Source organism: Fukomys damarensis, unplaced genomic scaffold (genome assembly GCF_012274545.1).
Source record: "Fukomys damarensis isolate Sample0158 unplaced genomic scaffold, DMR_v1.0_HiC HiC_scaffold_23, whole genome shotgun sequence".
Classification (NCBI taxonomy): domain Eukaryota; kingdom Metazoa; phylum Chordata; class Mammalia; order Rodentia; family Bathyergidae; genus Fukomys; species Fukomys damarensis.
The window spans coordinates 25,558,812-25,583,034 of NW_022900935.1; the positions used below are offsets into that span (position 1 = coordinate 25,558,812).

The 24,223-nt window shown below is 37.6% G+C and overlaps 1 protein-coding gene across 8 annotated transcripts in view; it reads left to right on the forward strand.

Annotated features, from left to right (window-relative positions):
* The window catches only part of Mast2 (microtubule associated serine/threonine kinase 2), a 170,178-nt gene that overhangs the window by 72,369 nt on the left and 73,586 nt on the right, over nucleotides 1–24,223 (forward strand). Inside the window, exon 2 of one of the 8 annotated variants that reach the window (XM_019205430.1) lies at nucleotides 1,922–2,116. The exons of the other annotated variants lie outside the window; for them this stretch is intronic. Coding sequence (XP_019060975.1) covers nucleotides 1,962–2,116 — 155 coding nt within the window. The 5' untranslated portion in view covers nucleotides 1,922–1,961. The remainder of the gene's footprint in view (nucleotides 1–1,921; nucleotides 2,117–24,223) is intronic. 8 annotated transcript variants of the gene reach the window in all.

Here is a 24,223-nt window from a genome sequence, read left to right on the forward strand (position 1 = left end):
TCAGTCATTCAAGATTAAAACAGTGATTCCTGGCATGGACTTAGGGAGTTCACAAATTTGGAAACTAAGTTGGATATAATTTTAGGGGTTTCTAGGTACATGGAGAACTGGATTAACTAGAATAGTTTCTTTTGCCCTTGATTGTAAAGCAAATATTTGAAGATTTCAAAACTGGGGAGTCAGAGAAGGCCTTCTCTGCAGCCTGACTTTTCCAAGAGCTACTCATGCTTATTTAATGAAGAAATGCTGAGGGAATTGATCAATTAGAAAATAAAGGGAAAAAAGTTCTAGAATTTATTTTGCCCCATTTACCTATCTACAGTATCTTGAACTGTCTTTGCTTAACTCCCAGGTGGAGAGAAAGCTCTAAATGTTTTCTTCCCAGTCTTAATAGCTTACCGGAACAAAGCAGGGCTCACTTCTTCAGTGGCCTCCTTTGCTTGATACTCTTTGGTGCTGATTAATTGGATTACTAATTTTAGCAGACCCTGGAAAACAGCACCCATTTGAAGTATAGAAGTGAGAGTTTTGCATACTTTAAAAAAGTATTTTTTATTCCCATACATAGGTTTAAACAGTAAAGATCATAAAAAAGAGGGTTTATCAACTAAAGTGTCAGAGATGAATTGTTAGAAAAATGAAAAATTTTCATGAAGTTTGTAGTTTAAAGAAATGTAAGTGGTCAACAGTCATGATCTTTGACTGTTGGTACACTTGTATTTAGAACTTGTTTTAGTGATTAAATCTGGAAAATACTCCCTGAGGAGCTAGTAAGCAGTTTATAAGTCATCTTTCCATTTTCACACAAAGCCTTTTTAGATTCTAACCCCATTATATAACCAGTTTGCAGAGTGGTAATTAGGAGGAAAAGGGAAACAAGGTTGGATTTCCATATATTTTATAGCCCCAGTAATATACTTATAAAAAATTTCTAACCTTCATTTTATGTGGTATTTAAGACTCCAAAACTTTGTATAGACAATATTATTTAGGTTCAAATGCTTTTAGCTGCTTGTTGTATGTTTAATTAGCTTTCACATATATTATAGGCAAAGTATGTTGAGTTTGTCTAAACACTATGAATTTGTCAATTAGTTTTCATCATCTGTGCTATGTCCTACCAATAATAAATTAGAAATCCATACTTACATCTGTTTTATTTATTTATTTATTTTTGCTTACATCTGTTTTGAACCTAATTATCTTATTTAATAGTCTTCAGTAGGATTTGCCATATCATCATGGCTAATATTTTTTTTTAATTTTTTTTCAGCTTTAATTGAGTTTATTGGTACATTTTAGGGATACAGTGCAGTTACACTCATTGTTGGGATCTTGTACCTCTACATGACAAGTCTTGATTCTCATTTTTTCCCCTTACCCCTGCCCTCCCTTCACCCAATATTTTTAATGAAAGAAAAATATTGAAAATCTTAAAAAAAGAAAAACTCAATTTTAAATAGAAGCAAAACTTATACAGAATTATGTGATATTATTTGATATAGTTGCTAGGGAAAAGTTAGCTAAATAAGATGGTGTCATTGTAGACATAATCAGTATAAATGAGGATGTTTTATTTTTGTGGATATACACATTTCTTTGGAAAATTTTAGTCATCAAACATGAAATATTACCTGTTGCTTGCTAATTTATAACTTATACATTTACAGTGTTTTGTTTACCTCACTGCCAATTGAAAATACTTTGAATAGCCAAAATTTAAGCTTTTGAGTCTAACTCTATGGATTCTCAATTTTCTTTTGTCATTCTTTCCCAACATTGATAGTAGGATAGAATGTTTGAGAATGACATTTGACCACTTAACTTTTCTTGAGCCTGTTGCTTAAACTAACTCATTTTGAATGTTTCTTTTTTGATTAATTGTCACTGACCCTATTTTTTCCTACTGATGCCTTGTCAGAATTTCTACTCTTTGCCGAGGAGCTGACATAAACCAGCACATGTTCTCACCCTCATCATCTCCAGCCTTCTTCCTCACTAAAGTCCCATTTAGTGCTGATTGTATTCTGGCTACTTCTCCTCTTGCCTTTTTCCTGACCCCACAAGCCCACAGCAGTCCTGGTAGTCCTTGTTCCAGCCGCCCACTGCAGTGGAGGTAAGGAGAACTGCCATGATATAAATGTGGGTCTTGGCAAGTGTTTTGGCTTAATAGGTAAAATCCATACCTCACTCCTTAATAATGGGGAAAAACTTAGTAAGAGTCAAGGCTTGTGAGAAGAGTAAAAGGAATTCACAGATCTCTGCTATCATCAAAAGTTCAGGAGAAGGTAGGATAGCAATGGTTCATCCTGACTACTGACTACTGACTCCTGACTACTGACTGGACTGCCCTGTGAACTGTTACTTGTTGACTACCTCATAGCATGACAGAGTGCTAGTGATCTTTAAAGATAACAGAAAAATTTGAGTCCAAAACAGGTTAAATGACTTGCCCAAGTTGATGAAGATAGCCCTCTCCTGTTCCTTTCTGCTTGTTTGAGTATATACTGTGTGTCAGACACTGCTTTAGGTGCGGAAGACAGTGACCACAAAGTGGTAAGTCCTCATCCTCAGGGAATTTAGGTTCTAGTGGAGGGAGACTGAAAAACAAGTTAAATATATATCTAACCTATCAGATGGCCACAAGTGCAACTGAGAAAGACATAGTAGGATAAGGAAGGGTAGGGAATCTGAGGACCAGCAGTTGAACTTTTATATAAGGTAGTCAGAAAGGTCTTCAATGGTAAGTTGAGATATGAGCAAAGATGTGAATGAAGTCACTGAGCCAGAATGGAAATACCTGGAGGAAGACTGTTTAGCTTGAGATGACAGTAAGTGTCAACGGCCTTATCTAGGAGCTTGCTTCATGTGTCTTTGTGCAGCAGAGTCCTGAGAAACAGGAATGGAGTAAATTAAGTGATGAATGGTGAGAAACCACGTCTGAAGTGTGGGGACTCAGATTAAATGGAACTTTAAAGTTCGATGTAGTATTTGTTTTTATGCGTGAGATATTAGAGTTTTTAAAGTAAAACACTGTCTGATCAAAACATCAAAAGTTAGAAGGCTACTAATGTAATCCCAGTAAGAAATAATGGTTGTCTGAACCTATGATGATGCAGGTATTAGAAATGAAGGTAGAATTGATAGGAATGGTTGATAGATTATATGCAAATTTTGAGGAAAAGATAGGTTAAGGATGATATAAGACATTAGGCTTGAATAGCTAGAAAATTGGAGTTACCACTAACTAAGTTTTTAAAATTGTAAGAGATAGCTAATTATACATGGGGTGATTGAAAAACACAAAAAATATTTAAATAAAAAATGTATAACAATAAAAGACACATTGGATATGAATCCCTCTCACAACATTCTCCCTTCCTTCGAACATGCTTATCCTATCATTCTTGCTACTTTCTGAAGCAGGTTTTGAAGTTCCCTTTCATGTCTTAATGTGGTATGATCAAAAACAGTGAATGTTACTGCTAAGTAACATTTATCCATCCAGTGGAAAGGTGAGATGGTAAAAACACAGTACATCCTCATCTACTTTATTTACCATGTAACTTCTGGCTCTTCCCCAAAGTAAAAATGAACATAAAAGGTAAATATTTTGAATTAATTTAGGGGACATCAAGGCAGCCATGACCATGCAACTAAAGACACAAAAAAGGACTTCCAGAACTGCATTAGGAAGTGACAAGAACAATGAAATAAACATATTCGGGGTATAGGGGAATATTTGAAGTTCATTAATGGCAGTGTGTCTTTTCCTGTAATAAAATTTAACAAATTTAAACAACCACATTTTTTGAACAAAGCTTATACATTCAGTGGGCCATATGTAAAGTCTGGGCTACAAGAATATAATTAGAAATTGAGCACATATAAATGATACAAGTTTTTGATTTATGAGTAAATTCAGTAAATGACTATTAATAGGAAGAAATGTCAATAGATTGAATCCTGGGGCAGTTTGACTTTTAGAGGTTAAGAAGATAGTGATGAAATAGCAAAGGAGACTGAAAAAGGAATTGTTCAGGAAGAACCAATAGAGATATCTTGGAAACCAATTTTAAAAAAAGTATGTTGAGGGCTGGGGATTTAGCTCAGTAGTGCCACCACCTGCCTTACAAGCACAAGGTCCCAAGTTTGATCCCCAGTACCAAAAAAAAAAAAAAAAAAAAACTTTGAAAAGGAAGGTATGATTCATTGATCAATACATGTTAAGCTTTTTTTTTTTTTTTTAAGAAAAAGGTAACCTAAGAAACTAAAGAGTAGGAGCACATGCATTATACAGATTCAAGTGACATAATTTGATGATATAGGAGCTCCAGGTTTGTAGACGCTTTGAGACAGTGTTAGAGTGACCTAGGACATAGCAGGGTCTGCCGTCTCCCTGAAGGCATCCCTTTGAAAGGTACTAGTCTGTGATGTGTAAGACAGAAAAATAGCGAGTAGCAGCCATAGCTTGAAGTGTGTTTAGTCTTGGCATTTAGCTTGAAGTATAGTAGTACCTCTTAATGCCTGTGGTCTTAGGAACACACAACCTGGGGTAACGTCTGGCTGTGTTGAGCATGAAAACTTGTTAAATTTCATGGTTTTTTTTTCCTTCCCTAAATTTGTTCATGTTTTGTCACTGGGTTAGTGTTTCATTCCATTTAATTCTATGTAAATATCAGTTCAGTGATATGACAAAATGATTTTAGCTTTTTTGCAGAATGTTTTTGTAGTCCTTTAAACAATCTTGAGATTCTGGGATGCATTTATTTGCGGATACTTTGGTCATTTTGAAGATTTCTTTTAGGCTTTGTTTGGTGGGGCATTAGCATTATTTGAGACTAATTTTTCCTTTCTACTGCAGGAATACTCTCTGAGTGTTCTACTTGATACTTATGTATTGTGAGTTTTTTCCACTCAGTCTGATGGGAACATGAACTGTACATGGCCTTATGAGCTCTGGGAAGTGTACCACCTGCTCATTTTCTTGGACGGTTTTCTAATTCATGTACACTGATTAGCACTCAGCAAAAAACTTGAGAAAATCCCCTACAGATCTCTATAGAGTTCTTTCTATGTAGCATTTGTCTTTCTTGTACTCTACCTTGCAAATTCTATCTTATCCTTCCAACAAATTCTCAATTCTTCCCCTTCAACTCAGGGACCCTACTGGGCTCATTTTAAAAGGATATTTCTTTCTCATCCTGCTTGCTAGACATGTTCACCAAGTAGTAAGCTGGGGGAACTTTAAAGCTTACTTTGTATGTTTCATTTCTGTCTATCCTGTTGCTTCACATATTTCATTCCCTCCCCCCCACCATACAAGTTTTTTTGTTCTTTTTTTTGAGACAGGGTCTCACTATGTAGTTGAGACTGATCTGGAACTCACTATGTAGTCCAGGCTGGTCTCGAACTCACAGGGATCCTCCTGCCTCAGACTCCTGAGTGCTGGGATTACAGGCATTCACCATGCCCAGCTTGAACACAAGTTCTTACTATATTGTCCAGGGCTTGCCTGGGCTTACCTGACCTGTCTTTTTTTTTGGTACTGGGGATCAAACTCAGGTTCTTGCCTTGCGAGGCAGGTGGTGGAACCACTGAGCTAAATCGCTGGCCCTTACCTGATCTGTCTTAATCTCCCAAATAGCTGGGACTACCAGTGTGTACCACTACTACCAGCTAATTTTTTTGGATTTAAAAGCACCAAGGCAGATCTGGTCTCTGTTTCCCATTCATGATGGAGAGCAGAAGATGATTCTTCCTAATATTTTGAGCTCATGTTTCTTGTCAGAGATATTGGTTGACTGGTTCATAGGTCGATAACCCTAATAGAAATGAAACAGAGTCTTTTTATGTTGGTTAGTCAAGAAAAGTTGAAAAATGAAATAACCAAGAAATAACATTTGATGAGTATTTACTATGTATTGAACATTTTTATAAGTGATTTATACATTTTGACTGACTTATTTATTTGTTTGTTTATTTATTTTGGGGGAGGAACCAGGGTTCAAACTCTGGACCCTACACTTATGAGGCAGGTGGTGGCAATCCTGAGCTAAATCCCTGGCCCCATTTTTACTTATTTAATCCTTAAAATTCTTTGATAAGGTGTATAACAGAAACACTGGTTCAGGGAGATTAAGGAAATTATTAATAAGCAGTAAAAAGTTATGCTGAGTCCCTCGGCATTTTAAACCAGTATCTATAATCTTCAGTTCTTTGCTGTAATGTTTTTGATGAAACATAAAATTGAGTAATATTTAATAAGTTAACAAACACTGAGCACTTAGTAGCTCCTGAGCACTGTTCTAAGCATTTTATTTTTGTAGGAGATTAATCTTCACATCCCAAATTCTGTGAGGTAGATTTTATTATTATACTCATTTTACACATGGGGATCCCGGGGAACAGATTAAATAAATTGCTCACGATAACTTAGCGAGAGCCAGGCACAGTGGTGCATGTCTGTAATCTCAGCTATTTGGGAGGCTAAGACAGGAGAATCACAAGTTTGAGCCCAGCCTAGGTGACTTAGCAAGACTTGGTCCCAAAATAAATTTTAAGAAGGACCAGAAGTGTATAGTATCTCAGTACTTGCGTAACATTTGAAAGCACTTTTTCAGTCCCCAGTAATGCATAAACAAACAAACACACACACATACACACGCACGCACCCATGATCGTTATATGGCCAAATGGGGATTAAAACCCAAGTAGCCTCCAGGCATAGTGGTATTTTCCTGTGATACCAGCGCTTAGAAGGCTGAGGTAGTGTAGTAGAAGTTCAAGGCCAGCCTGGGCTGTGCAGTGAGCTCAAGGCTAGCTTGAAATACATAGTGAGATCTTGTCTCAAAAAGCAGAACAGAGGGCTGGGAATTTAGCCTAATGGTTCCACCGCCTGCCTCACAAGCACAAGGTCCTGAGTTCAATCCCTAGTACCAAAACAAACAAACAAACAAACAACAGAATCTGGATGTGATGGCACATACCTGTAATCCCAGCACTCAAGAGGCCAAGACAAGAGGGTTGGGGTGAGAGGCCAGCCTGGGCTACATAGTTCAAAGCCAGTCGGCATTGCAAAGCAAGACTTTATCTCAAAAAACAAAACCAAAACCAACCCCCAAAACAACACAACCTGGGGCAGTCTGGCTTCAGAGGTCATATTCTTATGAACTGTACTGTTCTGCTTCTTTATCTAAGATACCTTCTGGGTATAATACCATGTTTCCTGAACCTAAATAATTGTTGCAGCCTCAGGTCCTCTTTTTTTCCCCCCAAGGTGACATACTTATAGCATTTTAAAATAAATCTTACTGGTGATAAGAATTGGTATTCTCACAGTCTTTTGTCACTTGCAGGCCATTACCTTTATTTGTCATTTAAAAAAAAAAAAAACTTCTATTCCCCTTTCAGGTTTATGTCATTCCAATTTTGTTAAATTTTGACCCTGCTCATTTTTACTGTGTACCAATTTAGTTTTGTTCTCTTTATTTACATTCAGATCTAGTAAGAGTGCTATGGTGTCTACTCACTCTCTCTGACCCTGCTTTTTCTAGAGTGCACTCCACCTTTCCCCCCAGGGCATACTTTTATTTTGCTTTTTCTTCTTTTCCTCGGCCCAAGCTTGCTCTGAAGAGTTGGTTTCTCACTCTTGACTTTTACTTTTACTTTTTTCTTTTCTTTTTAATCTTTCAAGTCTAAACTTTTTTTTTTTTTTTTTTTTTTTTTTGGCTTTTTGAGACAGGGTCTCACTATGTAGTTGAGACTGACCTGGAACTCACTGTGTAGCCCAGGCTGGTCTCGAACTCACAGAGATCTTCCTGTCTCAGCCTCCCTATGCTGGGATTATAGATGTGCACCACCATGCCCGGCAAGCCTAATTTATTTTTTGTTACTGGATTGAACTCAACTTTTACTTTTTCAAATAAACTTTTCCACTGCTTTTTGCCCCCCCCAAAAAAATCTAGGAGAGAATCAGAACTTAGTTACACAATGGTGAACTTCTACAAAATCCTTACTGTGAATATGTGGGTATTGAACTTTATTGTCATTAAGCAAATGAGCAAGTGGAAAGAAAAGGGAAATGGTTCCTGTAAACAATGTGAATAAGTAAAGACCTAAAAATTGAGAGCTACTAGTTGTGAGTTTGACCTCTGTTTCAAAATAGATCTAAAAGATAAGAAACTAAGATCCACACACTGTCACATCTCAGTGGCCGTATTGGGATATCTTTTATTCATTTTGGAGTATAACTATTGTTAAGGACCGAACTGTGTCCACCTCCCTAAGCTCCTAACACAAGTACCTCAGAATGTGACTGTATTTGTAAATGGGGTCTTTAAAGAGATAATTAAGATTAAACAAAGACATTGGGGTGGACTCTAATCAAATATGACTTAGAAGAGGGAATTAGAACATAGACACATATAGAGAGAAGGCATATGAAAACAAAGGGAGATCTGAGTATGAAGATGCACACCTTTGATCCCAGCACTGGGCAGACTGAGGCAGGAAGATTGCCATGAATTTGAGGCCAGCGTGAACACAGTTCCTTGGTAACTTTTACCTTACAGTGTTAGTAGAATGTAAGAGAAACTAACTAAAAGGCAGAAGACTAGTTCATAGGTTACAAGAAAAGAAAAATAACAAATGAGGACTAAAACAAATTTGACTATGGCCAGGCGTGGTGGTGCACACCTATAATCCCAGCATTCAGTAGGTTGAGGCAGGAGGATCACTGTGAGTTCGAGACCAGCCTGGGCTACACAGTGAGTTCCAGGTCAGTCTCAACTACATAGTGAGATCCTGTCTCAAAAAACCAAAAAAAAAAAAAAAAAAAAAAAAAAAAAAAAAAAAAAAAAAGATTCTAGCCGATTGCTTGGTATTTTTAGTATAACCCTACTTGAGAGATTAAAGTCGATGATATAATTGGCATCCCTGAAGAAAGGACACAGTTATGTCTCTGACTAGTCATTGGCCAAGCAGTAGATCCACTGACAATAAAAGTTTGGTGTTAGCAACTTTTTGGAACACAGAATAATTTCGATTTTGAATCATTTTTGAATTGCTTATAGACATTATTTATTCTAATGTGAGAGGATGTGCATCAGGAAATCCTTATGGTGGTGCACGCCTGGTAATCCCAGTATTTGAGAGGCTAATGCAGGAGGACTGCTTCAAATTCAAGGCCAGCCTGGGCTACATAATGAGTTCAAGACCAGTTTGAACTACATAGTGAGACCTTATCTTAATGCTCCCCCACAAAGAAAGAAATTCGTGTGAGACTGGTCTTCGTATTGAAGAATTCTAGCTTTAGTCTACTTCTTACTACATAGTGATTCTTTCCATACAATGTCTAGCAATAAATTATTCTGCTTTTGCTTGAGCTTCCTCAGCAACAAGGAGTTTGTTATTGACGTTTGCAGCTATTAGTGCCAGTCAGTCATTTGGCCCCTCCTGTGTCACATGTGTGAGAGGCTTTCTGTAGACTCGTATAGCAAAAGGACAGGTGTTCCTTTGGGCCTCTTCCAAAATGAGGCAGCTTTTAAACTCCCTTTTTGGTAGTGCCAAGATTATTTCCTGCCAAAGAGAAAGTACTATTTTCATTTTACCAACATTTGCTTTTTTTATCTTTCTCCTTTTTAAATAACTGCTTTTCAAAGTAATTCCAAAAGATGACCATATCTAGAATTTTCATACCCTGCCCCTGACATGTACCAGTCAAACACAAATAACTTCCGGACTGGGGATTTAGCTCAGTGGTGCCACCACCTGCCTTGCAAGTACAAGGTCCCAAGTTTGATCCCTGCTACCAAAAAACAAAACAAATAACTTCCCTTCTTTCTACCTCAGTTTTTTAAAATGGTAGTTAGTGGTGCATCAAGATTGTAGTAATGAGTCAGTATGTGACAAATTTAGACTACTACCAGCCATTGCTTGAAAACTTATGTTGTTGATCCTATGTACATCATTTTATATCCATTGGTTTTACTGTTGTTTCCATTAATTTTCTCATATTTTGTCTTTCTGTGGAAAGCTTTAGATGTCCTTTACCATATATCTTTATGTAAATATTGTTTCAGGCCCTACTGGCTGGGTATTCTTCTGCCTTCTCATGCAGCTTGCTAACTGTTGTTGCTGAAAACTGGCCCACTGGACTTGCCAGGACATGAACAAAAATGAGAAATGTGCTGAATTACATTATTTTAAAAGGCCTCTATATGTTGCACATAGTGGTGCATTGCTGTAGTCCCAGGTACTCCAAATGCTGAGACAGGAGGATTGTAAGTTCAAGGCCAACCTGGGCAACTTAGTGAGATGCTGTCCCAGTGTAAAATTTTAAAAAGAGCTGGGGATATAGCTCATGATAGATTGCTTGCCTAGCATTAGCATAGCCTTGGGTTCAATCTCCAGTACTATAAGGTGGGGTGGGAGTGGGTATTATATGACAATAAGAAATGCCATTAGAAACAGCTTTTAGCTATTCATTTGTCTTCTGTGTCAAGGAAGGATTGACTTCAGAGTATCCTCAAGAGAAATGATTCTCTTGGTAGTGAAAGGAACGCCCATTTTCTTTTTTAAATGAAAAGGTAATATTGCTTCCAAGAGCTTGCAGGGCTGGGACAAGGCTGCTCAAAAGATGGTACATGCTCTGAATCAGATTTAATGCAGGATACAGAAATATACAAGAATGGCTGCCTACAGAGTCAAATGTAGAAGAGTGCAAAAGATCTGTCCACATGATAGAGATAGGAAAGATCCAAGTGAAGGCCTGGAGCCCAGTGCAATTTCCTGTACCTGTTCACATCAGGAAGCTGAAGGATCCTCGACAAAAGACTGAGGCGCCTGTGCCTGGATGTCAAAGGCTTGGTGCTAGAAGCTAAAAAGAGTCTGTGCTAGCAGGCAGAAAGGCTCGTGCTGGAAGCTGAAGAATTGCTCTGAAGGCCAGGAGATGATGCCTAAGACAAAGGCAAAGTTGAAGAACAGAGCTCCTCTGAAGAGAACAGTTGAAGTTCCTCTGAGGAAAATTGGCTACAGTGAATCTCCTCCAAGGAAGATCAGCTGATATCCTTCCCTCCCATTCTCCTTTTATACAGTCTGACAGCAATTCTCCTTAAAGTGGGTCTTCCAGGGCCTGGGATTTAGCCCAGTGGCACTGCATGTGCTTCATAAGCGCCAGGTCCTGAGTTCAATCCCTGGTACCAAAAAAAAAAAGAAAAACAAGTGGATCTTCCATGCCCAGAACCATTCTGACTCAATTCAGTTGGGTTGTTCCTCAGTCAGGTTAATAATAAATTAATCACCGCAGTCCACCCCTTGTCAATTCTATGACCAGACACATTTCCTTAAACTATAGCCTCCAGCAGCAGATTTGTAAATACTTAACACGTCTTGATCTATTAAGATTTATATTAAAACAACAATTATACGTATACAGTTACTGCACTCATTTCCATACCAGAAATATTCAAAGGGTTCTCAAAATTCAAAATTAAAACCACAATACCTTGAGTGACTAAACCTGATAACACACAAGTGTCTAAAAGCTACAAATGTATGTGCTTTACAACTCTCTTCTGTCTCTCTCACTTTATTTCAAAATTTAAAAACTACATTTAATACTAAGTAATGATTAAAAACCAAAAAGCAGGCTCTGGGAGTTTAGCTCAGTGGTTCTGCTGCTTGCCTTGCAAGCGCAAGGTCCCAAGTTCGATTCCCAGTACCAAAAAAAAAAAAAAAGGAGATAAAAAGAAAACCCACACTCACAAGGAAAAAATTAATAATTTATTTACAAAGTACAATATGCCAATGCAGTATATCCACATTGAAAAATATGTCTTCTCAAGTTTTGAAACTCCCTTGGTTTTCATTTATATACATGATTTAACATTACTTAAAAAGCAGCATCAAATCTATCTTTATGAACATTGAAATCACATTAGGTGAGAACTGTTACAATCACAGTCCTGGCTTCCCATTAACTTTAATGATAGGGCATGGCAACACTGGGAGATGCCCTAAGGGATCTCCTGTATTCCACACCTAATCTTTTTTTTTTTTCCTTTTATTGAGTTTATTGGTACATTTAAGGTATACGGTACAATTACATTCATTATTGGGATCTTGTACATGACAGGTCTTGGCTCTCATTTTTTCTCCCTTGTCCCTGCCCTCCCTTCACCCCCTCCTCCCATCCCCATTTACAAACACTTTATTTCCATTTTGTCATATTTTTTCTTTTCCTTTATTACCTTTTCCCTACCCTTCCCATTTTCCCTACACCTTTAGCACTTTTCTTCCTATTTCACATGGTCAGTTATATCATTAGGGTCTTATGTACTACTATAGTTTTTCACACCAGAGAAACTATTCGGTATTTACACGTGTGATTTATTTATTTTACTTAGGAGTATATCCTCAATATGTATCCATTTTCCTATGAATGAACCTAATTTCTCATTCTTTATGGCTGAGTAGTATTCCATTTTATAGAAAAACCACGTCTTTATCCAGTCTCCAACTGATAGGCAAATGGGCTGTTTCCAAGTTTTAGCTATTACAAACTGTGCTGCTATGAACATTGGTGTGCATATATCACTGTGGTATGATTCTTTTAATTCTTTTGGAAAGATACCCAGCAGAGGGATGGCTGGGTCAAATGGAACCTCTAGTACCAGCTCTTTGAGTTATCTCCATATTGATTTCCATAGTGGTTGCACCAGTCTGCACTCCCACCAACAATGGAGAAGGGTTCCTTTCTCCCCACAACCCCGCCAACATTTGCTATTGATTGATTTCTTGATAGCAGCCATTCTTTGTGGGGTGAGGTGGAATCTCAGTGATGTTTTCATCTGCATCTCTCGAATGACCAGTGATGTGGACCATTTTTCATATATTTACTTGCTGCTCTTACTTGTTTGTCTGAGAAATATCTGTTCATTTCAGATGCCCATTTATTAATTGGGTCTTTGTATTTGGAGGGGCTGATTGTTCTGAGTTCTTTATATATTCTTGATAGTAGTCCTTTGTCTGAGGAACAGCTGGTAAAAACTTTTTCCCACATTGTAGGTTGTCTCTTAGTTCTGTTGATGGTTTCTTTTGCAGTACAGAAGCTTTTTAATAAGATGAAATCCCACTTGTTGATTCTTTGTGCTAGTTCTCGTGCTACTGAGGATTTGTTCATAAAGTCTTTTCTTATGCCAATGTCTTTAAGAGTTCTGCCTACCTTATCTTCCAGCAAGTTTAGTGTTTCTGGTTTAATGTTTAGATTTTTAATCCACTTGGATTTTAATTTAGTGCATAGTGAAAGATAAGGGTCCAGTTTTAATCTTTGGCAGATTGAAATCCAGTTTTTCCAACACCATTTATTAAAGAGGCTATCTTTCTTCCACTGAGGATGGTCAGCTCCTTTGTGGAAGATGACGTAGCTGAGTACATCTGGATTTGTTTTTGATTCCATACCTGATCTTAGCAAAAAGGCCGAGAAGCTCTCTCTCCTGTGTTCCACATACACTCATCCCTTCCACAGTGTACAGATTCCCTGGGTTTTTTTTTGTTTTTTTGGTACCAGGGACCGAACTCGGGTGTTTACGCTTGCAAGGCAGGCAGCGGAATCACTGAGCTAAATCCCTGGGCCCAGATACCCTGTTAAAAGGCCTCAAATTATCTTTACGTTGTCCTGTTCAACAACTACATTCTCCTCTGCTTCTTCCTTGTATTCTACAGCTCCATTGGATGGAGCTTCCCCTCTGGCCACACTCAGAATGCTTAAATTATCCTGCTGGACTCTCTGTTCTTAATATCCAACATAGATCAGGCCACAAACCCTCAATAGTAACCGTGCCACCACACCCATACTAAACTGCCTTGAAATTTCTTCTGTCAATGAGGCTAAATCTCTGGACACAAGTAAAATGCAGACACACTTTCTGTAACAATACACACTGCCTGGGATCAAATAGGCAATGTATTCTTTCTTCTCAGCAGGAGGCTCCTGAGCCTCATATTTACCTGCAGCATTTCCATCAGTACTCTGGTGTTTTGATCTCTGAACAGTCTCCCATATAATATACTTTAAAGCATTCCAGGGCTGCCTCTTCAGCTGGCCTCTCAAAACTTTTCCAAACTCGTTTAAAAAAAAAAAAAATGGAGTACTACTCAGCCATAAAGAATGAAAAACTAGAGGCCTTTATAGCTAAATTGATGCACATTGAGGCCATACTCTTTAAATGAAACAGGATACACACGTGTAAATAGTTTCTTTGGTGTGAGAAACTGAAAGTGTAAATAAGGTTTAAAATGAATAATCGATAGTGTGAACTAGGAAGAAGAGGTCTAAAGGGGTAAAGGAAAGGGGTAGGAGAAAGGAAAGGGAAAGGAAAATATATGAGAAAAGGAAAAAAATGGAAACAAAGTCTTTGTATATAGGGAGGGGAGGAGGGGTTGAAGGGTGGACAGGGGAATGGGGAAAAAATAACCAAGATATATCATGTAAAGGTACAAGTTCCCAATGATGAATGTAACTATATTGTATACCTACAATGTACCAATAAACTTAATGGAAAAAAATTTTTTTCTAATCTCTTTCCACAAACCAATTCCAAAGGCCCTTGAGCCACATAGCCAGGCATTGTCACATCAGTGGACCCATTCCTGGTACCAATTTTGTATTAGTGCTTACAAAAGCTTGTAGGGATGGGACAAGGCTCCTTAAAAGACTGTATATGCTCTGAATCAGATTTAATGCAGTACAGAAATTTACAAGATTGACTACATTGGATGGGTATAAAGGAGACATTTATCAACATGTACAAAGTTACAGTTAGGAATAATTTCTAGTGTTTTATTGATAGCATAGTGACTGTGGTTAATGTTCTGTACATTTCAGTAACGCTAAAATGGAGGATATCTTCTCACCACAGAAAACATGAAATGTTTGAAGTGATGAATATGTTAAGTGATCATTGCACAGTATGTACATGTATCAAAACGTCACATTGTTCCCTGTAAATATATACAATTTTAAACATCTGGACTGGGAGTTTAGCTCAGTGATAAAGTGCTTCCCTAGAGTGCAAGGCCTTGGGGTGGATTCCCAACACCACAATAAAACAACAGTAATGACAAAAAATTGATGCATAATCATGTGTTACAATTTTATTGTAATTTCTCTTTAGTCTCTTCTATGGAGCAACTTTGTAGTATTTCTTCAACTTTTATGACTGACACTTTTGAAAATTGCAAGCTAGTTATTTGATAAAATGCCCTTTAGTTCAGTTTGTCTCGTATTTATTCATGAATGAATCTTTGGCAGGAATATCACAAAAGGACATTGCATCCTATCAGATGATATAGACTTTGATTTTGTCCCAATATTATGAAATTAACCCTGATGAGTTGATTTAAGGTGGTTTCTGCCAGGTTTCCACTCTAAAGTTACTTTTCCCCCTTGTAACTATTTTGTAAAATTATATAAGTATTCTGTTGCTCATCAGAAAACAAATTAATTTAAACTGAGAGTGGTGGCACACACCTATAATTCCAGCTAATATGGGAAGCTAAGAGGGCAAGAGGATTGCAAATTCCTGACCAGCCTGGACAACATGGACTCCATCTAAAAATATATATATATTTTTAAAATATTTAAATTATCTTCATCAAATTTTAACCCACTATTTTTAGTATCGATTGCTGTTCTGTGGCTATATTATTATTAGTGTTCTGGTTTCTAATATTATTTTTCTAATTCCAATATTCTTTATTAGCACATGATTGTAATACATAATGTTTACATTCATCTTAGGGAGTAAGTATATGTACTTAGCATATTTTAATTGTTTTATTTCCTTCCTCTCACCTTCCATCTCACTCTCCCATGGTCTCTTTATTTCTTCCTCTTTGCAAAAGATCTGTTGTCTCCATGTTCCATATTGTCTATCTTAATTATACTTTGGGTTTCTCATATAAGATAAGTTATATGATTTTTAAGCTGTGTCTCTGATTTATTTCACTTAACATTTTGGTCTGTAGGTACATTCATTTTCCTAGAAATGACTCAGATTTATCCTTTATGGCAAAGTAGTACCCTTAATATTATAAATGCCATATTTTCTTTATCCATTCATCTGTTAATATATAGCAGTTTCCTTAGATTTAGCTATTACGAGTTATGTTGCTATAAACACGGGTATGCGTGTATCACTATAATATGATGTCTTTTGGGGGCATTTTTTTGAGACAGGGTCTCACTGTGTAGTTGAGACTGACCTGGAACTCACTATGTAGCTCAGGCTGGTCTTGAACTCAGAGCAATCCTCCTGCCTCAACCTCCTGAGTGCTGGGATTACAGGTGTGCGCCACCACGCTCAGCTAAAATGATATCTTTAAGTCCTTTGGGAAGAAACCTAGAAAAGAATAGCAAAATTGAATGTTTTTTTGTTGTTGTTGTTTTGTCTTGCTTTGGTTTTTTTGGTACTAGGGATTCAACTCAGGACCTTGCACTTGCCAGGCAGTCACTGTGCCACTGAGCTAAATCCCCAGCTCTTGAATGGAATTTTTAGTTTTAGTTTTTTGAGAAATCTCCATACTGATTTTCATGGTGATTGTAGCAGTTTACATTCCCACCAACAATGTAGAAGGATTCATTTTTCCCTGCAGCCTCACCAGCATTTGTTATTGTTTGATTTTTAAAAAAATGATAGCCATTATTTCTGGAGTAAGGTGGAATCTTAAAAAAAATCAAATTATTTTAATTTGCATTTTTCTGATGCCCAGAGATATTGAACATTTTTCCATGTGTTCCTCTGACAATAGAATAATATCTAGAATTCACATAGAACTAATAAAAAACAAAAACAAAAACTCAGACCCTCACCCATTTTTCATTCTATGTTCATTGGTTGGCTTTCCACTATACAGAAAGCTTTTTCCTTCCCCTATTCAGTTTTTAACTTATTAGATTGCATGAACTCAGGGGATTTCTATTTTTATTAAGATTTATTATAATTTAACATCATTATAGTTTGATGTTCATATTGTATTATATTTGGTCAAGGGTAATTTCTTCATGCTAGCTTTGGTGTTTTTTTGACTTCTCCATTATTCTTTAAGAACTTTCTAACTCTTGGCTCTATAAAATACATATTTCTGTCTAGATTATTTTGCACTCTCCCTCCCCTAACCTTTGAATTTCTCTAAGGCGCACAGTTGTTTTTGGTGGAGAATGTTGTTTAAGAGCCAAGATATGGGTAGCATATACAGTCACTGGTATCTGGCTTCACTATTCCAAGGAAATTTGTGCATGTATCACACATGTATTTTAAAAATATAAGCTCATGTTGATACTTCTACTTTTCTAGTTCATTCTAATTTTCTCCATTCTCATATTTGTCATTCTCCTCTTTGATATTAAAAACCCTGACTCCCATTAACTTTAGTATATTTACTTAAGTGATCATTTCTATTTGTAACTAATTTCCATTTGCAACCACTGTTCTGTCTGTACCTTTTTCACCTTTCTGTGTTTCTAGCACTCCATGCCAGCCTAACATCACTATCCACTGTTCTCTCCAAGCATACTTTTTTTTTTTTCTTCACTAATGGGTGTTGAACCTAAGACTTTCACACTGAACTACATTCCAAGCCTTTAAATTTTTTTGTTTTGAGATGGAGTCTTACTAAGTTGTCCAGGCTGGTCTGGAACTTGGAATCATCCTGCCTCAGCCTCTGCCTTACTTTTCTCTTGTTGCTGAGACAAAATACCCTGCCCCAAAAGTTAAAGAGGAAAGGCTTTATTTAGTTAACAATTTGTAGGGGTTTCAGTCTGTGATAAGATCGTTCCAAGGCAAGGTGGCAGAGGGGCAACATTTCATGGCTGCAGAAGTAGCAAAAGCAAGACCTAAACAGTGTCCTTTTGCTCTTTTTATCTTATTCACACTACCCGGATTAGGGAGATGCCAAACCAGTCACTCACAAATAGTGGTTTAGTAATCACACATCCTTAGTCCTAGCATTACACAGTCCAGATTTAGCTACTTGGAAAAAGACTGCCTTAGGCTTTAGGGGAACATCTAGACATAAGCCACAACATTCCACCCTTGCCACCCCTTCCCCCCTAAAGGCTCATGCACATCCCTATATGCAAAAAGTATTTAGTTCATCTCTAAGAGTTGCCAGAGTCTTAACAGTTTCACCATTGCTGAAAAGTCCAAGTCCCAAGTCTCCTCTGAGATTTAAGGTAGGCTCTTAGCTACGGGCCCCTATACAAAGGAAAAGAAAGTTAAACACTTCCTACATTCAATGGCACAAGATAAACATTGCCATTCTAAAAGGTACAAATAGGGGGATACAAAGGAATGGGACCAAAGCAAGTCCAAAATCCAGTAGGGCAAACATTAAGCCTTATAGTTCCATGTGCAGCATCCGAGGCAGTTTGTGACAAGTTGTGAACTCCAAGGGACTCGTGTGGCTCTGCAGATGTCTTGTTTGGTTCCGCCCTTAGGGCACTGCAGATGGTTGTAGCTCCTGTGGCTTCTCTCTTGGGCTGATTCTGTTCCTTGTTTAATTTACAGCTTTCCTCAGACAATCTATATTCCTGGCTTCTTCATACTTCTGGGGTCTGCACTGCACCTTCAGCTTTACACTCATAGTTTCACACATGCCTTCTCAGGGACACACTGCCTGGCTGCCCAGACCTTCTGAAATCTGGGTGGAAGCTTTCCTGACCCCGCAACTCTTGCATTCTGCATGTGCCTAAAACCAGCATCATATGGATGATGCCAAGATCTGCTGACAACTGGCTGTAGGGGTTGAGTGCCTGGATTGCTGAGCACTCTGAATCCAATTCAGAGGAACACATTTTCTAGGCCACCACCATTCTGGAACATGGTGTGGTGGCCACCCTTTTGGAACATAGTGATCTGAGTATTTCTTCTCAATGCAAAGTCTTCCACTTTCGCAATTTTGAGTCTGCAGATTTGAGGCTCAAATTTTGAGGCTGTTGCTTCTTGAGATGCTGTCAAGCCATCTTTTATATTCTCCAGTTCCTTCTCACAATCAAGATCTTCTCTATCTTTGCAGTACACAGCTCTACTGGAGCTTCCTTTCTGGCCAAATTCAAAACATTTTAAATCATTCTCCTGAGGTTTTTGCTCTCAATTCTTGACATAGATCTGGCTAAAAAGCTCCCAACAGTAGCCATGCCACACCTCTGCATTCAACTACCTTGACATTTTTTGCCAGATTAATTAGTCTGCCACCCTTAATCTACCATGCTTTTTTGGTTTGTTTGTTTGTTTATTTATTTATTTGCTTTTTTGAGACAGGGTCTCACTATGTAGTTGAGACTGACCTGGAACTCACTGTGTAGCCCAGGGTGGTCTCAAACTCACAGTGATCCTCCTGCCTCAGCCTCCTGAGTGCTGGGATTACAGGCATGCGCCGCCACGCCCGGCTTTGTTTTATTTTTTGAGACAGAGTTTCACTATGTAGTTCAGACTGCTCTGGAACTCACTGTGTAGCCCGGGCTGGTCTCGAACTCACAGGATCCTCCTGTCTCAGCCTTCCAAGTGCTGGGATTACAAGTGTGTGCCACCACGCCCGACATGCCACCCTTAATCTCAGTCTCAGGCAGTCTTTGGGTATGAGCAAAATGCAGACAAACTTTGTGCCAAGGCATAACACATCATCTGAGGTACAGCAGCCAATACAGTCCTTCCCAGCAGAAACGTCGTGAGCCTGTCTACTGGGAGCATTCTGGTCTTCTGAGCTCTGACCAGAATCACCTATATAGAGCAGTCTAGGGCATAAGATATTCCAGCTCTACTTTTTCAGCTGGCATATCGAATCTTTCCTAACTCTTCCCCTTCCCACAAGACAGTTCCAAAGGCTTTTGAGCCATATAGCCAGGTAATGTCACAATGGCCCCATTCCCAGCACCAACTTTCTTTGTTACTTTTCTCTCATTGCTGAAACAAAATACCCAGCACCAAAGTTAGAGGGAAAAGGATATATTTAGGTCAGTTTGTAGAAGTTTCAGTCCATAATCAGCTGGCTCCAAGGCAGGTGGCAGAGGGACAACAATTCGTGGTGATAAAAGCAACCAAAGCAGCAAGAGACTTTTTGTTGTTGTTTTTGTGTTTTTGTTTTTTGAGACAGGGTCTCACTGTGTAGTTGAGACTGACCTGGAGCTCACTATGTAGCCCAGGCTGGTCTTCAACTCACAGCGATCCTCCTGCCTCAGCCTCCTGAGTGCTGGGATTACAGGTGTGCACCACCACGTCTGGCCAAGAGACTTTAAAAGTATCTTTTTGTTCCTTTTATCTTACTCAGACTACCCAGATTAGGGAGATGCCAAACCAATCACTTATGTAAAATGGTTTAATAACCACATACCCTTAATCCTAACATCACATTCCAGATTTAGCTACTAGGAAAAAGACTTCATGAGGCTTTAGAAGGACACCTAGACACAAGCCACAGTAGCCTCCTAGAGTGCTGGAATTACAGACATATGCCACACACCCAGTGCAGACAACCTTATCACTCTGGGTCAGTCTCTGACATTACATGCCAAGAACCTGACCTCTTTCCCCCAACACATCCTGTGACCACCATCACCATCTAGTGGCTTCTAGACTGAGTTATTTGGGAAGGAAAGGGAGAAGAATCTACTGTGTATATCAGATGTAACCTGTGCATTAATTTTTAAAAAGCTTTACAAGATAATTTGCATGCTATAAAATTCAGCAATTGTGATGCTGTTGTTTTCTAAATTAATAGAATTATGTAAGTATTACTGTAATTAAATTTAGAATATTTTCATCACCTAAAAACCTTTGTTTCCATTTGAAGTTAATTTCACTCCTCCTATTCCCAACTGTAGGCAGCCATTGATCTGCTTTTTTGGCTCTAAAAATTTGTTGTTTGAACATCTCATATGAATGGAATCATGCAGTTTATAGGGTATTTGTTTGTTTCTGACTTCTTTCACTTAGCATAATGTTTTGTGGTATATACATGTTGTGGCATGTATTAATAGTTCATTACTTTCTATTGTTGAATAGTATCCCATCCTTGGATACAACATAGTTAGTCCACTTACCAGTTGATTAGCATTTGAATTGTTTGCAGTTTCAGACTATTATGATCTTTCTGTCAATGTTTGCATACGTATCTTTGTTTGGACATATATATTTCATTTCTCTGGAGTAGAGACCTAGGTACTAAGGATAAAATCCAAGGCCTTACACATGTTAGTGCTGTACCACTGAGCTGCATACCAGCCTGATTTATTTATGCATTTGTTTATTTAAGCCTTATGTATAAACAGCCTTAAACTGTCAACTGTGTGATTACATTGTTGTTACACTCCCAATAGAGGAAGGTTCATTTTTCTACATTCTCACTGATTCTAGGTATTATATCTTCTTGATAATAGCTTTTCTAATGCGTATACAGTATAATGGCAGTTGTTATGGTTTTCATTTATATCCCCTAATGATTAGTGACTTGGACATATTTATTTATTTATTTATTTATTTATTTATTTATTTATTTGGTCTTTTTGCGACAGGGTTTCACTGTGCAGTTCAGGCTGGCCTTGAACTCACTTTGTAGCTCAGGCCGGACTGGAACTCACAGAGATACTCCTGCCTCAGCCTCCTGAGTGCTGGGATTACAGGTGTGCACCACCACACCCAGCCTTCTTTTTTTTTCTTTTTCTTGTTTTTGAAATGAGCTCCTATCACATTACTGTTAACCATTGCTATATCTTTTTTGTAGACTGTCTATTCACATATTTTGTCCATTTAGAAATTATTTATAATCTTAAGACTGAGTTTTGTGTCTCTGTACTTCCATTATCTAAGCCTGTAATAACTTTCTATTTTGATAACTTTCTACTGTGATAACATTCTACTTTCTATGAATTTGACTAATCTAGTTCTTTACATAAGTTGAATCATACAAAAATTTCCTTTTATGACTGACTTATTTTACTGTTAGGTATTCAGAGTTCATGTGTCTGAGTTGCCTTTCTAAAGCTAAATATTTACTTGTATAGTTATTGTAGCATATACCCTAATTTCTTTTAAGGCTGAGTAATATTTCATTATATTAGCTACTTTTCTCATTACAGAGACACAGTACCCAAAACCTACAATTTAAGGAAGTTTATTTTGATTCACGATTACAGTCTGTGGTCAACTGGCTCAAAGGCAAAAATGGCTTGGCAGAAAGGCTTGGGTAGGGCTGGGGATTTAGCCAGTGGTTCTGGCGACTGCCTCGCAAGCACAAGGACCTGAGTTCAATCCCCGGTATCAAATAAATAAACAAACAAACAAATAAATAATAATAAAATTTTAAAAATTTTAAAGGCTTGGGTAAAGTGTTCACATCATGACAGCCAGGAAGAAGAGAGGGAGATATACCCTTGCAACTCACACACAGAGTGACCAGCTTCTTCTGATCAGGACCCACTTCCCAACAGCACATTTACTCACTGAACTCACTAGTGGATGAATCTACCCATGGTACAGCTGCCCTCATGATCCAACTATCTGCCAAAAGCCTTACCTCTAGATGCATATGAACGGAATGGCATTCTAGATCTAAATCACAGCATGTATATGCCACATTTTCTTTATCTATCCTTCTGTAGGTAAACATTTGTATTTTTTCCATCTCTTGACCAGCATGAATAATGTTGCTATAATCAGGGTTGTACCAGTATCTGTTTTGGAAGCAAGAAAGAGTTCCTGCATTAAGTTTTGCATATATATCTAGAATTGTTGAATTATATGGCAGTTTATTGAGGAACTGATATACTCTGTACCATTGGATCTGTACCCTATGACATTCCCACCAACAATACACAAGAATTAATTTCTGTACCCGCTAGTCAGCACTTGCCATTTTCTGTGTTTTGTTGTTTTTTTGACAGTAGTCATTCTACTAGGTGTAATATAATCTTCCTTTATGTCTTGATTTTTATTTTCCTAGTAATTAGTGATATTGAGAATCTTTTCATGTACATTTTGGCAGGGTGTATATCTTTGGAGAAATATCCAGGTCCTTCAGCCAGTTTTTAATTTGGTTCTCGAGTGTGTGTGTGTGTGTGTGTGTGTGTGTGTGTGTGTGTCTGTGTCTTGGAATTAGTTATAGGAGTTATTTATTTACTTGGATGCTCTTTTTTATGTTAATTATAATAACATATATATAGATTGTTGGCTGATTCCCTTAGGATTACTAATTCCTTTTTAAAGAGGTATATTTTTCCTTGTCCAAATGCAGGAAGCACATGTCGAACAAAGACCACGTTAATGGATCAGACTTTTAGGGAATATTTGCTTCACTGTAAAGCTATTCATGATGTACTGGTTTCCTTATCTTTGGGTCTGTTCCTAAATATTTTCTTTCATTAATTCTCCTTTTGACTAGAGTTTATCTTATCTTACAGTTTCATTATCTATAATTCTTGTTTACAAAATATCTAGGCTTGAGGGTATAACTCAGTGGTAGAGGGCTTACTTAGCATGTAGAAAGCCCTGGGTTCAGTCTCCAGCAATGCCCACCTCCCAATATATGTGTGGGTATATATGTGTGTGTGCATATGTATGTATGTATGTGTGTGTATTGTTTCACTACTGCCAGTTTTATTTTTTGGTTTGTACAGTTGTCTCTTGATATTCATGGAGAATCGGTTCCAGGACTTCTCATAGATACTAAAATTCACACATGCTGATGTTCCTTATTTAAAATGACGTAATATTTGCATATAAGCTATACAAACTTCCATGTATACTTTTAAATCAACTCCAGATTAGTTGTAATATCTAATACAATGTAAATGTTATATAAATGCTTGTTTAGGGATACATATTTTCCTGGATATTTTCAACCTGCAGTTGGTTGAATTCAAATGTACCACTTATAGATATGAGGACCATCTTTTTCAGGTTTCTGTGATTTGAATTTCATTTAAAGGAAATTCACCTTACCACTATTGACTTTATTACCTTACTTTCTTAGCATTAGATTTCTTGAAGTGTTTCAGTACTGTTTTGAACAGTAATGTGTTTTCTATGTGCTTATGATTAGCATATAAAAGTATTGACGGATTTATATGTTTCTATCCTACTTTCATTTTTTTGTTTGTTAGTTGTTTTTTATTTCATTGACCAGAGCTTCTGGTAGTATTTTTTGGTATCAGTGAGCACATTTTTTT